Genomic DNA, 16,197 nt, shown 5'->3' with positions numbered 1-16,197 from the left:
TCTGTCTGTCTGTCTGTCTGTCTCTGTCTCTGTCTCTGTCTCTGTCTCTGTCTCTCTGTCTCTCTCTGTCTCTCTGTCTCTCTGTCTCTGTCTCTCTCTCTCTCTCTCTCTCTCTCTCTCCCTCTCTCTCCTCCTCATGCTAGAGCAGGGGATGTGATCCAGAGTTGGCCACAGACATTGAATCAGGATCTAGCAACTAGACAAGAAGACAGGACTTGCTGAATGTGTTTTGTGGATAAGTTGACTCACCGAAGATATTTATCACCAGTCAAAGGCTGATGGCAGCAGTAGAAACTCAACTGGAATTAGTAGTTCAAAATTCTTATGTGCTTTTAATTTATATAGTTACCACTGATACAATTTTCTCTGTGGTTGTGGCAATTCATGCCCCAATAAGTATTTCCTCTGACTCCTTTCTCACCTCTTTTTTTCAGATTTCCTCATATACATAAGGCAACTTGAATTTGTCCCACAATTCATTGATGTTTTCTGTTTTTATTTCTTATTTCCTTTTTCAAGTGTTTTATTTTGGTTGGATTCTAATTAATACGTCTTTAAACTGATTCACTTTGTTGTTGTTCAGCAGTTCTAACCTGCTTATTTTCATCCAATTTATTTTTCTCAGACATTGAAGTTTTCCTCTCTGTAAACTTGACTTTGGTCTTCTTTACAGTTTACATTTCTCTGTCTCTACTTGATGTTTTAAATTTGGATAATACAATCACAACAGTTTTTTGTATGTGGGCATTGTCTGCTATTTCTAACACCTGTGTCAACTGTGGGTCACTTCTGATGACTTGCTTTATCTCCTCATTATGGACAATATTGCCCTGTTTGTTTGCATACATTGTATTGGAGAGTTTACTTTGATTTGGTATTAGATTATTTCTTATTCCTAAAAAAGTGATTCTTTGCTTTGGGATATAAAGTTAGAGTAGCACCGACCCAGAGCTAGTTATAGTTATTTCCCTTCACTGAGGCCAACCCTACTGCTTTCCCACTGTCCCATGTAATCTTGAGGTTTTTTTTTTTTTTTTTCTGTTTTCCTAATGGGACAGAGTTTTTTTTCCAAGTCTAGCTTCTTCTTATTTATTTATTTAAATTGTGAAAATACCATAAAGAGGAGTTACAATTACATGGCAAGATAATGAGTACATTTCTTAGGAGGCATTGTTGCCTCCTCCTTTGTTTTCCCTTCCTATTCCTTCCCATCCCACCCCCCCACCAAAGTTGTAAAGTTCATTTTTCGACATAACGATTTGTACATCTTATTGTTGCAGTGGGTCCACCTGTATCCCTATGCAAACGTTTTGTTTTTTCCCTTCCCCTCCACAAATTATACCAATATCAAATACAGTGAAAGCAGGGGTTATACCGTGTAGGAGGGACATACAAAGCAACAAAGAAATCATCTTATAAATATGTTAGAAACAATAGCAAGAAAGAAAAAACATTTGAGTCCTTACCTTGAGGTTCATTTCACCTAACATCAATTTATCTGACTGTTTCTGCTTGTCTCAGACATATACTAGTAATTGCAAATAAGGGAAACCATGGGACCTATGTTTCTTTGGGCCTGGCTTACTTCACTTAATATAATTTTTTCCAAGTCTTTCCATTTCTTAACAAATGGGGCAATGTCATTCTTTCTGATGGAGGCATAGAATTCCATTGTGTATATATACCACATTTTCTTTCTTTTTTTTTTTAATTTAAATTTTATTTTATTTTGAGAACATACTGTACAGAGGGGTTACAATTACATTGGCAGGATAATGCATACATTTCTTACCAAGCATTGCAGCCTCCTCCTTTGTTTACCCTTCACCTCCCTTCCCAGCCTCCCCCCTCCCCCCCACCCAATCATACCCCCCTCCCCCCCCACACTGACATTGTAAAGCTTGCTTTGACATGACATTTTGTAATTCTCCTTGTTGCAACAGGTCCACCTGAATCCTTAAACGACTTGTTTGTCCCCATCTCCTCCACATGTTATACTGACATCAAATAAAGTGAAAGCAGGGGTTACACTGTACCACATTTTCTTGATCCATTCATCTACTGAGGGGCATCTGGGTTAGTTCCATATGTTAGCTATAGTAAATAATGCTGTGCTGGTAGCTTGTTTGTGAACATTTGGGTAAATGCCTAAAAGTGGGATTGTGAACATTTGGGTAAATGCCTAAAAGTGGGATTGCTGGGTCATAGGGGAGCTCTATGTGGAGTCTTTTGAGGAATCTCCATACTGCTTTCCAAAGTGGTTGAACAAGTTTACAGTCCCACCAACAATGCAGTAAGGTTCCCTTCGGTCCACATCCCCTCCAGCATCTGTTGTTATTAGAGTTCTTGATTATAGCCATTCTAACTGGGGTGAGGTGGTATCTCAATGTTGTTTTGATTTGCATTTCTTTTATGGCTAGGGAGGTTGAGCATTTCTTCATGTGTCTATTGGCCATCCTTCTTTCTTCTTCAGAGAAGTTTCTCTTTAAGTCTTCAGCCCACTTATTTATTGGGCATTTGTTTCTTTGAAAATTTGTTGTTGGGGGATTTAATTTTTGAGTTCCAGGTATATTTTAGATATGAGACCCTTGGCCATTGTATGGCTAGGGAAGATCTTCTCCCAATCTATGGGCTTTCTATTGATCTTGCTGGCTATGTCCTTTGCCATGCAGAAGCTTTGCAATTTCATTCAATCCCATTTGCCCAACCTTTCTTTGATTTGTTGTGTTTCTGGGTCTCTATTAACAAAATTCCGTCCTGTGCCAAGGAGACCTAGGGTTTCTCCTATTCCATCCTGTAATGTTTTCAGAGTGTCTGTTTTAACTCCAAGGTCTTTGATCAATTTGGAGTTGATTCTGGTGCAGGGTGATATATAAGGATCTAGTTTTAGTTTTCTACAAGTAGTTAACCAATTTTGCCAGCACCATTTACTGAAGAGGCTGTCTTTCTTCTAGTCTATTTTTTTAGCTCCCTTATCAAAGATTAGATGGCTATAGGTCTGTAGGTTCATTTCTGGGTTTTCAATTCTATTCCATTGGTCCTGAGGTCTGTTCTTGTGCCAGAACCAAGCTGTTTTGATTACTATGGCTTTGTAGTAGATTTTGAAATTTGGTATTGATATTCCTCCAGCACTGTTCTTTCTGTTGAGGAGCGTTTTTGCTATTCGGGGTCTTTTATTGTTCCATATGAATTTTTGGATTGCCTCTTCTATTTCCTTGAAGAATGAGGTTGGAATATTGCTAGGTATCGCATTGAATTTGTAGATAGCCTTGTGAAGTATTGCCATTTTCACGATGTTAATACCTCCAATTCAGGAGGTTGGGAGTTTTTGCTACTTTCTAAGTTCTGTTTTGATTTCCTTTTTCAGGTTTTTAAAGTCTTCATCATAGAGGTCCTTCACTTCTTTGGTTAATTTAATTCCTAGGTATTTTTATTTTTTGTGGGGCTATTATGAATGGAGCTGTTTTCCTAATTTCAGCCACGCTTTTCTCATTGTTGGCATACAGAAAAGCCATTGATTTTTGAGGATTAATTTTATACCCTGCTACTCTGCCAAAGTTTTGAATCAGCTTGAGTAATTTGGGAGTGGAGTCTGTGGGATTCTTTAAATATAAGATCATGTCATTTGCAAAGAGGGAGAGTTTTTATGTTTGGATCCCTTTTATGTTTGCATTTTGTCTTATTGCTGTAGCTAGGTATTCTAATACTAGATTTAAGAGGAGAGAGTGGACATCGTTGTCTTGTTCCTGAGTTAAGAGGAAATGGCTTTAGTTTTTCACCATTAAGTATAATGCTGGCTGTAGGTTTGTCATATACAGCCTTTATTGTATTGAGGAATGTTCCATGGATTCCTAATTTTTCCAGAACCTTCATCATAAAGGGGTGTTGTATCTTGTCAAATCCTTTTTCTGCATCTATTGAGATAACCATGTGGTTCTTATCCTTGTTCTTGTTGATGTGATGAATTATATTAATTGATTTGCAGATATTGAACCAGCTTTGCATCCCTGAAATGAATCCTGTTTGATCGTGGTGTATGATTTTTTGGATGAATTGTTGAAGTCGATTGGCCAAAATTTTGTTGAGAAGTTTTGCATTGATGTTCATCAAACAAATGGATCTAAAGTTCTCTTTCTTTGATGAGTCCCTGCCTGGTTTTGGGATGAGGGTTATGGTGGCTTCATAGAAAGAGTTCGGTAGTGAACTTTCTCTTTCAGTTTCATTGAAGAGTTGGAGGAGTATTGGTGTGAGCTCTGCTTTGAAGGCCTTGTAGAATTCTGCTGTAAAACCATCTGGACCTGGGCTTTTCTTAGATGGGAGGTCTCTTATTGCTGCTTCTATTTCAATGCTTGATATGGGCCTGTTAAGGTGGTTTAACTAATCTTGGTTTAGTTTTGGCATGTTGATATTTGCTAGGAAAAGGTCCATTTCTGCCCAGTTCTCTAACTTATTAGCGTAAAGGTTTGAGAAGTATTCTCTTATAATGTTCTGAATATTGGTTGTTTCTGTGGTGATATTTCCATTCTCATCTCTGAGTTTATTTATTTGGGTGTGTTCTCTTGTTTTTCTGATAAGATTTGCTAAGGGTCTGTCAATTTTGTGAATTTTTTTGAAGAGCCAACTCTTTGTTTTGTTGATTCTTTCTATGGTTTTTTGGATTCTAATTCATTTAATTCTGATTTAATTTTAATTATTTCTTTCCATCTACTGGATTGGGGTTTATCTTGCTGCTCTTTTTCAAGGAGGTTCAGGTGTCTCATTAAATTGTTGGTTTCAGATCTCTCCAATTTGTTGATGTAGGAACTCAGAGCTATAAACTTGCCTCTGAGTACTGCCTTAGCTGTGTCCCAGAGGAACTGGTAATTTGTGTGTTCATTTTTGTTGCATATCATGAACATTTGAATTTTGTTTCTAATCTCTTCCATGACCCACTGGTGATTCAGCAGTATGTTGTTCAGCCTCTGTGTGTTACAGGACTTTCTTTGGTTGGCTTTTGGTGTTGAATTCTAATTTTATTCCCTTGTGGTCTGAGAGAATGCAAGGTATAAGTTAAATGTTTCTGAATTTGGACAAGTTTGCTTTGTGACCTAAAATGAGGTCTATTTTGGAAAATGTCCATGTGCTGCTGAGAAAAAAAGTGTATTCTGATGCTGCTGGGTGAAATATTTGGTAGATGTCTGTTAAATCTAGTGGTTCTATGCCGTTGTTTAGATCTGAGGTTTCTCTGTTGAGTTTTTGCTGAGTTGATCTATCTAATGGGGATAGTGGTGTGTTAAAGTCCTCAACAATTAATGTCTTTGGATCTATGTGAGATTTGGGAGAAAGTAGTGTTTCTTGGATAAATTTGGGTGCACCGTTGTTTGGTAAATAGATATTTAGAATTGTAATATCCTCCTGAAGGAGAGATCCCTTAATTAGTATGTAGCATCTTTCTTTACCTCTTCTCATGAATTTTAATTTGAAGTCTATTTTATCTGATATTAGGATTGCAACTCCTGCCTGTTTATGGGGCCCGTTTGGTTGGTAAATTTTGTTCCAGCCTTTCACTTTCAAAATGTGTTTGTTTTTATGGGCAAGGTGTGACTCCTGAAGGCAGCAGATAGAAGGATCTTGCTTTTTAATCCAACTAGACAGTCTATGTCACTTAATTGGAGAGTTAAGTCTGTTAATGTTGAGAGATAGGACTGAGAGGTATTTGGGAGTTCCTGCCATGTTATCCACCTTCTTGGGGGCTGGGGCAACTGGGTTCTTCCTATGGTTCTTGGATTCTCAGTTTGGGTGTGTTTTCTTGGCCTTTATTGTGGTCTTGTTGTTTTTCTATGTGTAGAACATCTTTAAAGTATCTTTTGTAGGGCTGGTTTGGTGGAGATAAATTGTTTCAGTTTTTCTTTGCTATGGAAGGTTTTTATTTGACCTTTGGTTATGAAAGAGAGTTTTTCTGGGTACAGTATTCTTGGTTGATAGTTGTTTGTCTTTAGGGTATGGCATATTATCATTCCAGGCTCTTCTTGCTTTGATTGTCGCTGCTGAGAAATCTGAGGTGATTCTAATTGTTTTTCCTTTATAAGTGATTGATCTTTTCTCCTTGACAGCTTTAAGGATCTTTTCCTTGGTCTGAATTGATCCTGTGTGGATTATAATGTGACGGTGGGATGTGGGACAGAGTATTTTTGACCCTATGCAAGTGTGACTTCTTCAGGTGGTTTGCTTGTACAAATGCAAACTCTACCGATCTTTGGCACTTTCCATTGGCATAAGTCTCATATCTTAAGTGCTCTGACTTGTCTACCTGCTTTGCTCTCTCCTCTAAGTTTTCTGTTCATCCCTGGAAGGCTGAGCTTCATCTGGATTCTCATCATCAAGTACCTGGGTACTCTTGGATGAGTCCATCATGATGTTAACCCTATTCCTTATTTCTTGGGGAGGTTTATTTTACTTAATCTTGGTCAGAAGCAGAAATTTTAGATCACCAGTCCTTTTTAATATATGAGCAAACCACTGAAATGTTCAGTGAAAACCAGAATCATGTCAAGAAAACAATTGTTTTATTTATTATCTATGTCAAATTTGTGTGTGTGTGTGTGTGTGTGTGTGTGTGTGTGTGTGTGTGAGTGTGTGTGTGTGTACTCTGTTCGATGTTGAAAATCACTGGAGATTTAACTATCATAAGGTATTTGTTATTTTTTTAAATTATTTTATTGTAAAGATGCTGTACAGATGGGTTACAGTTACATGAGTAAGGTAATCAGTACACTTCTTGTCGAGTGGTGTTACCTCCTCCTTTGTTGTTCTCCCACTCCAACTATCCTTTCCCTTCCCCACCTCTCTTGCCCCTCCCCCCACCTCCCCCCCCCCCCGAAGTTCTAAAGTTCATTTCCAATATAGTGTCTTGTGGCTATCATTGTTGCAATGGGTCATCCTGTGTCCTTATTTCAACTTTTAAGGTATTTGTTATTATATACTGTTTTTCTCTCTTCCTCTTTGTCTCTTGAAAAAAAATCTCAAAAGGCATAATCTTCACCATAGCACAATCAGTTATCTTCTGAATTGGCACTTTTATGATTAAGAAAACTATGTGTCATAACAGCATTTTTGTGTTCCTTTTCATTTTCTTCAGAGACCGCAAAAAAGACGTTTCAAGAAAAGGGCATCCTGGCAGGAGAAAACAGAAGTTTTAAGCCTCACCTGACCTTTATGAAGTTGTCAAAAGCACCAGTGCTCCGTAGGAATGTGAGTGCATTGTTTTATTTCAGCCTTGTTTTACCAGTCCACACTAGCTTCAGCATGAATGACATTTGTAGTAGATTATGCCACCCATTGCTCCTGGGATTCCAGGTTAGTTTGGTTCCAATTCCAAGGTTATGGAAGATGCCCAGAGTCCACCATAGAGGTTTTCACAGCTGTGCCCTCATGGGCCTCTGGCTGTGAGGTGAACAACCACCCTCATATGCTGAGCTGCTTCAGTCACCACATTTGCTACCTTGAGTGGACTCTAGATGGTGTTAGAGTTTAGTTGTACATTTTCTTGTTTATGTTCTTTTGTATCCTCTGCTCTCTGGCTTCCTGTGTCCACCTGCAAACAGTGCTGCTCACTGCCCCTGGCTTCTTCAAGCTCAAGAAAGCTTTTTACCCTACTTTAGGTGGGACTTTCAAGGTTTCCAAAAGACCCAGTAGCTCTTTCAGCAGTTGCCTTCATTGAGGGCCTGGAACAAGTGCAGCAGGAGTTGGGCAAGAGTAAGTGAGGAGGGGTTCCTTATGAAAATTAGCCTGCTCCCCGCCCCCCAAAGTTGTAAAGTTCGTTTTCGACATAACGACTTGTACATCTCATCGCTGCAATGGGTCCACCTGTATCCCTATTTAAACGATTTGTTTTTTCCCTTCCCCTCCACAAATTATACCAACATCAAATACAGTGAAAGCAGGGGTTATACTGTGGGGGAGGGACATACAAAGCAACAAAGAAATAATCTTATAAATGTGTTAGAAACAATCGCATGAAAGAAAAAAAACATTTCAATACATATCTTAAGGTTCATTTCACCTAACATCAACTTATCTGACCTTTTCTGCTTGTCTCAGACATATACTAGTTATTGCAAATAAGGGATTAGGTGAGGGGGGAAGGATGGGAAGGGATGGAAGGGGAAACAAAGGAGGAGGCTACAATGCTTGATAAGAAATGTATTCATTATTTTGCCCATGTAATTGTAACCCCTCTGTACAATATTTTCACAATAAAAAAAGAAAAGAAAAAAGAAAATTACCCTGTCTGCTCCATTACCCCCAGAGTTGGGAGGTGGTCATATAGATTACTGAGATTCTGTTCTCCATGATCTTTTACTGCTGTGAAGACTCATTTGCAGCTCTAAGGTCAAAGGTGTTTTTTTTGTAATTAGGGCCTTTCCCCTAAATTTAGCATGTTTTGGATTAAATGTCTTCTGTCCTCAAAAAGTCTTTTTGTTCTTTAAAACATTGATGAAGGTGATTCTCCATCCTGTGGTTATGGCTTTTGTACATGCTACTGTTAATATCTCCTCAAAGAGATACCTTGACTTTTTAAATAACTATGTCACAAATTCAGTAATACCTATATTAATATCTATATTATATGGTTCTAGAATGTTACTTAAAATGACTTGTGTAAAGGATAGATTTTAGAAATCTGAAAAACAACTTTATATCACTTATAAACTGACAGTTTTCTTCTTTACTGGTAATCTTTCTTGTTTGCTTTTAAATGGATGTCTTCTCCCAAGAGGTTTCATTTAATTACAGAATGACAAATCAGTGGTGAATGTAATATCTCCATTTCAAAATGTTTCTGTCTTTATACTATTAACTTTGAAATGGGAACACCCAATGGCATTTCTCAAGGACATACTCAGACTGTTCTAGGATATATATATATATATATATATATATATATGTATATACATGCACACATATGTATATATGTATATATATATATTTGTATATATACACACACACATTTTTAGACTGTGTTTAAATGATTTCTTGGAAGTTAGTTTCACAGAATTGACACTCTCATCTAGGGAAAAGGGATATGAGACTTCAAAAGGTAAAATACCTTAAGGAGGCACCTTTCTGCATCTGAGAATGATCATCTGATAACTGAGATGAATGACTAATGGGAGGGCAGTGTGTAAAATGTAGGAATGCCATGCAAAGAGAAGATTCATGTCCTGCATGGGGCAGAGAGGGCAACACAGGATTTCATCACATGGCTCACTGTGGTATGCAACTTGAAACTTGTAGGTTCCTCATAAGCACCGTACTTAGAGTTCTGTCTCATAAAACTTATTTCTGGAATTTTCCATTTAATATTTTTAAACTGTGATTGAATGTGGGTAAGTGCAATCATAGAGAGGTAAAGACTACTATATGATCTTACTGTCCTCCAGAAAAACAAATATGAGGTGTTTTTTAATTAATGGAATGACTAATCACTACTATGATTTTTAAGTGTTTCTGAGGAAAGTAGATCTTAAATTTTGGGATTCATGAGTTGTATGGAATGCTTGTGGAACTGGAGAGGTCCATTCTTTACCCTGAGATCTGGAAGTGGACCTTGGATCTTGACTTTTGATGTTAAATAGGTGTCTTAGGTGACTTTTATACAGGTGGTTGCTACAGTAGTATAGTTTTGTATATGATGAGACTTGCAGGCTTAAATAATTAGCCAAGAGGTCATGTTCCTTTCCCTGACCCCATGCAAATCCAGGGGCTCGTGCACGGTAGGTAACTATACCTACCACTGAGCTTTCTTTTTTCCTTTTTCCTTTTTTTGGTCAGTCTTGGGGCTTGAACTCAGGGCCCAGACACTGTCCCTAGGCACTGTCCCTGTTTCATTTTGCTAAAGGCTAGAACTCTACCACTTTGAGCCACAGTGCCCCTTCTGGCCTTTTCTGTTTATGTGGTACTGAGAAATCAAACCCAGGGCTTCATTCATGCTAGGCAAGCACACTACTTAAGCCATATTCCCAGCCATAAGCTATTTTTCAATATAGTAAATATACTGTTGAATTTTAAACCAATATGAAAAGATGCTATACATACAAGTGAATTTCATTTCTTCAGTTTAGTTTCTTTTTGGTTTGGATTATAGGTTACTTTGAAATTAATGGCTCCTCATTTTTTCATGAGTCTAATGGTCTGTTTCTCAGTGCTAATTCTCTTCTAGGTTTTTAGTCTTGGTCCACTATTTACAAGGGTTGTCATTAATTAGGACAATAATGGAATGTATATAGTTAAGGGTTTTCTTTTTTTTTTCTCTCTCTCTCTCTGTTGTGGGGCCTGAACTGTGGGCCTGGGTGCTATCCATCAGCGTTTCTGCTCAAGGCTAGTACTCTACCATTTGAGCCACAGCGCCACTTCTGGCTTTTTCTGCTTATGGGTGCTGAGGAATGGAACCCAGGACCTTATGCATGCAAGACAAGCACTCTGCCACTGAGCCACCTTCCAAGCCCATAGTTAAGGGTTTTCAAGAGAAACTATTAGGGATGGCAAGAAGAAAAGAGGTATGGGAGAAGAGAGAAAGACAGAGAGGAAAGAGGAACGGGATGAGGAAGGAAGTGGGACAAGAGAAGAAAAAGGACAGAAAAAGAGAGACGAGAGAGAGAGAGAGAGAGAGAGAGAGAGAGAGAGAGAGAGAGAGAGAGAGAGAGAGAGAGAGAGAGAGAGAGAGAGAAAAGAGGAGAGGAAACCCAGGAAAGGAGGTTTATTAGGGTAATATGTTGATGTGATTATTGAGATTGGGAAGTCCCATGGCCTGTGGAATGCCTGTAATATGCTCAGTCCCAGTTTGAAGGCCTCAAAACCAGGAAAACCTATGGTATAACTGTCAAGGCCAGAGACTGCTAATTTAATTCTTATAGTCTAAGGACTAGGGAACCTGAGGTTCTTATGTTCAAGGCAGGAGAAGAAGAATGTTTTCTAGCTCAGAGAGATCAGCATTTTTGCATTTTCTCCATTTTTGTTGTTTTGGAGCGCCTGACCATCTGTGAGGTGCCCACTTACATTGAGCTTGCTCTTCCCACCCAGTCTGCCCAGACTCACATGCTAGTTTCTTTCTGGGAACACCCTCACAGACACACCCAAAATAAGGCCTCCGCAGCTTTCCAGGTATTCCTTAGTGCAATCACGTTGAAGCTAGAATTAGTAACTGCAGAATGCATTACTAGCTTTTAGTGTGAGTTAGATTAATAATGAAATAAAAGATGGAGAAGATAAATGACAGTTTTCCCCCACATATTATATTTGAATCCTTTCTGGTGCTTTTTAAAATTTTACTTATAAAATATAACATATCTGAATATATGTTCACTGTAGACAATTGAAATACATATAATCCTTCAAAGTGAAATAAGGAAAACATTTATTTACATATTTATGTAGCTTACAGTTCTCAGAGTATACTTACTATGTAGCCCAGACTGTCTCCAAGTGTTATGCCTCCTGATGCTGAGATTACCATGCTGGCTAGAAATCAAACTTTGTCTCATAATTATATTTATCAGAATTTTATTTTATTTTTTCCATTAATGAGTAATTTGGTTGGTTTCTGTGTCTTTGCTCCCACAACAATGCTATACTACACATCCTTGTTCACTTTTCTTTGGTAGATTGGGCAGCATTTCAAAGAACCAATCCCTTGAAGATTCTAAGGAAAACTATTCATTATAACTTTACCCAAACACTTCTAATTTGCCTTTTAAAACAACAGTGTCAATTTATACTCTCAACCACAGTGTATGAGAACAATGTTTTTTAGGACAAATATGTGGTATAAGGATTAGCAAAGATTAATCATTGTGATTTACAGAATTGGGATGGTCAGTGAGTTCAATGGACTCAGCTGATAGCTATTAGTGATGGAGTTTAGATTCTCTATAATTAAGATGTCCTTGCTGATGGTTGTTATTCTAAAGAAAATATTTAAAAGATGAAGTTCTTATCTGTAAAGATATTTACTGAATCATTATCAACAACATTATCAATAACAAAATTAGAGAAACGAATACAACACTAGAGGAATAAAGCCAGGTGCAGTAATCCTAGCTACTTGGGAGGCAGAGATGAAAGGACTGGGTATGAGGCCAGCCCAGGCCAAAAGAAGTTCACAATTTCAGTGGTTGCGCACAGAGGTGCACATTGTGGCAAAGCACAATGGCTGGATGAAGTGTAAAACCTGTCATACCCAGCAACTCAAGTAGTATGATCAAAGTTCAGGCTGTCCTGGAGGTGTGGCTCAAGTGGTACGTGCCTACTTAGCAAGCATAAGACACTTACTTCAATTAAGGGTACTGCCAAAACAAAAACAACAAAAAATAGAAGAATGTTCATTGTTGTTAATGCATGTTAATAATTTGAAGTAGGTAATTACAACGACTCAGTAACAGCATGAAAAGATAAAATGTGACAATTAAAGTTGTATAAAAGGTTTTGGGGTTTGTGTTGCTTAACAATTAATTTGGATGTAAAAATTGAAGTCTTTCCAATTATTTCTTAGATTATGATTTTCCTGATAGATGAACAAAAAGAGTGGATTTAATGTCCCTTGGAATATAGTGAATTTCCTTTGGTACAGTAAGTTATTTCCATCTTGTTTTGTTGGGGTTTGGCCGGGGTGTGAATGGGTCTTGGTAAGCTGGACATAATAAGAAATGATGAGCAAGGTCAATACCCTGAAACAATTTGGGAGTCCCTGAAGCCTTCCGTCACTTTAGGGAGTATTCCTTCATTTTCAGGGAGAAACCTGATAAAGCATTATTTTTGGATATGTCTGTATGCCTGTTTCTAGAGGAAATTAGCAGAAGGGTGGAGAGTGAAAAGAATCTTAAGATAACTTCCTTTCAGATGCTGTCTTTTGAAGACTGATGCTGGTTACTGAATTCTGTCAATTTTGATTTAACCTACTAGAAGGCCATGTGGAAATAATTTTGGGTATAATATACTTTTGTCAAGATAGACAAAATAACCATTGGTAAAAAAAAAGGGATGTGTTAGGTAGATGTGTTAGGTGTGGATTACTATAAGCAAATTCTCAGACAGTAAGATAAATGTTCCAGGCATTATTACCATTACCTATAGGAGGAGTTGTGAGATATTTAGCAGCAGTATCTCAATTCAGGTTTTTCCCATCTTGTCATTTGCTTAATGACTCAAAAAGCTGTTATCCATACTGTCTTAAAAATATAGATTCAAATTCAGAGTAAACTATCTCAGCAGTGTCAAAGATCTGCACAGAGGCTGTTAGCAGCCACTGTGAGTGTGTCCCCTTCCTTTGTGGTTTTAACGATCCAGTGTGAGGAGGATTCCTAGTGCTACTCCATGTCAGGTGCAGAAGTTCCTAGCTTTTAAGGTCCTGTAGGACATCTGTTTGCATGCAGCAGAAGAAACCAAAAGCCTAGAGGGGTAGCTAAAAGTTCTCTGTATTATGTTCAAAAATGAAAATATAGAAACTCTCCCTCAAATTTCCTGATAAAGAATTTCATCTGCCACAAGCATAGTTTCTAGTTCCTGAATTAGAGCACAGAACTGAGACTAAGGACAGGTTCTGAGAAGCATAAGGTTTTTCTTGGCAGTGATGTGTTTTTCTGACTCCAAGAGACATTTAGTTAATGTGTGCGAATTTTGCACATTCTTAGCTTCATGAAATTCTAGTGGGTACATTGCATGACATACAAGCAAAAGGAGTTGTAAATGTTAGATATATTCTGTTGATTACTTTGCTTTGTCATTTTTAAAATCAAATGAATGAAGCCTTATAATCTAAATTACAATGCTAAATTATTGTGTCTCTGAAATGGTAAATAAGGTCAAGTTATCTGTACAGTTTCCTTAGAATGCAGTTGTTTTGTCCTTGTGAGTTCACTATTTATTCAGTTCCATGCTTTTCATAGTAATCTTTGCAATTTTTTAAAAAATTGAATGACCTTATGCTTCTGTGATTTCAACTCTTCAGAGCCTGAGGGGTTAGAAGTTTTTGCTACCACTTGGTGGCAGAAGAAGACCAGTTTGAACTCAAATAGGCATCTTAATACAGTCCCAGATGCCTGAAGAAATAAATGCCACTGGATAGATCAGCTACATTCTGACATAAATTATTTTCTGGGCTTCTTAGATACCTCCCTTGATTTTGGCTCTTCATATTTACTAATATGGCACTTAAACCAATGAAGCTGTGATTTATGTTTGCCACTTCCTTGTAGCAGGTTTTCACAGAGTCAGACACTGTCAGACTTCAGAATGAAAAAAAAATAACCTTCTTTGAAACTGTTGACTGCTGTTTTCACTTGGCGTGATTGGAGTGCAGAAGTGGATGGGCACAGCAAGCTGGAGAGCATGTGATAATGATTGCAAAGGGAAGTGTGAACAGGATGTTGATAGCCATCGGCAGAAGTAAAGATGGAAAGCAAGACAGGAGAAAGTATAGATGAAAATGTTGGTTTAATGATACAATGAGTGGGAAATCCTATTTGTAATTAGAGACCAGAAGCAAAATTGTAATAATTTTTTTACACGAGGTAGACTCACATCCCAGCCTGTGCCCACAACCCTCCCATCCGTAACCCCTTGATGTCACAGCTCTCATACCTTGCCCTTATTTACTCCTAATATGCTGTCTGTTTGTCTGTCTTCCTACCCTTCTACAATTTTGTTAACTGGCTGGGAGAATTTGTACTGCTCATTTTTGGGGTCTTCATGCTAATAGGCCTTTATGAACCTTTTCTAAACTGAAGAACACCAAGAATACTCCTTCTTGATGGAATCTCTGTTATGAATTTGATAAAGCATGCATTACCTTGTTTTAACTCTGCAATTTAGGACCTGTCTTAACTACTGATAATAATAATAAGTGCATTACTCTAGCAAAGGAAAAGGAAGTCAGAGAAGCCTGGAGACAGCCTTGTCACTTGCTCCATCCTGTTCCTAAAAGACCAGAAAAGAGCTTATCTGAAAATTACCCGTGGTTTCCGCAACCTATTCTCAGTCTCTCACTGCTAAATGGTTTTATTACTCAATAGTAATTTTTGGTTGTTTTTGAATCACTTTGCGTATTACTAAGTACATTAAATCTCTTTGTTTTAATGGCTTTTAATCATTAAAAATTCAGTGAAATCTAATGTGAGATGAGATTATAATTTCTTCTGATATGCATTCTGTGTCATTAATCATCTGGGTTATCTGTTGCATGTCAAAGTACACTATGACAAATTGCTTCACTTAGTTTTCTGATACACTTTTAGACATTAAGCTTTTATGTTGTCTATTTCCAGATATTGGAAAACCTCCCTGGAATAAATAAATTTACTATTTTTTGTCAACTGGAAATGATATTTGTGAGGATAAAATGGACACTGCCTGAATATCCATTTGAAATGTTTCAGTACTTCATATGTCTTTAAGACTCAAGAAACATGTGGGAAACAGCAAACATAAAGCTAAATTATTTTAAGAAAGGGATTGAGGAATAGATTTATTAGTATCAGGATGACAAATGACTCCCAGTTGGCCCTGATTCTCATAGTGATTTTGCATACTTTAAAAGCTCTAGAAGTGACACAGTTAACCTAATTTTAATTCCTTGATAATCTAATTTTAATTTCTTGAAGTGGCATAGAGACTTAAGTAAGATCTTCAGTAGCATTTTCTGAAATTTTTCTTTCAGAACATCTTCAGAGTGCCATGAGAATGTATATTTTAGTAAAAATGGTTAAATAACATGATTCTGATTGTAAGGATCTAAAAGGCAAATGCTCATGGTGAATATTAAGCATCCATGTGTTTGCTCACCTTCATGGGTCATCTGAGCTGCGCTCTGTCATATCTTCCCTCAGCATTTGGCTGAGCTGTCTCCAGCTGGGACATCATTGGGTTCCTGACATAAGGAACAGGGAGTTGGTGAATCATATGGTGATTAGTCCTCATAACATTTTATTAGCCAAAGCAATCTCCTTGTTCCTTGTGTGTTCCAGAAAGCAGAATGTATACATAATCTGCTTTCAGGAAGGGACCATAGAGAGGCAGAGAATATCTCAAGCAATCCCCTAGTTTTCCTTGATTTCCAAATGTACCTAAGCAACAAGTCCTGGTTGACTGACCCTTTGGTAGCAATGGTGTTTGGTAGAACATTTTTTTTTTAAAGGAAACAGACTTAAAAAAAATCTGTACAGA

The 16,197-nt window shown here is 37.6% G+C and overlaps 1 protein-coding gene across 3 annotated transcripts in view; it reads left to right on the top strand.

The window, feature by feature from the left end:
* Akap7 (A-kinase anchoring protein 7) overlaps positions 1-16,197 on the top strand; it is a 123,377-nt gene that overhangs the window by 41,704 nt on the left and 65,476 nt on the right. For all 3 annotated transcript variants that reach the window (XR_011369279.1, XM_070010087.1, XM_070010088.1), the window contains exon 6: positions 7,118-7,230. Coding sequence is in view for 2 of the 3 variants with exons in the window: in XM_070010087.1 (XP_069866188.1) it covers positions 7,118-7,230 (113 nt within the window). In the remaining variant the exon portion in view is untranslated. The remainder of the gene's footprint in view (positions 1-7,117; positions 7,231-16,197) is intronic.

This window comes from Dipodomys merriami, unplaced genomic scaffold (assembly GCF_024711535.1).
Source record: "Dipodomys merriami isolate MVZ:Mamm:240054 unplaced genomic scaffold, mDipMer1.0.p SCAF_8, whole genome shotgun sequence".
Classification (NCBI taxonomy): Eukaryota; Metazoa; Chordata; class Mammalia; order Rodentia; family Heteromyidae; genus Dipodomys; species Dipodomys merriami.
This window is presented reverse-complemented; position numbering and strand designations above follow the sequence as displayed.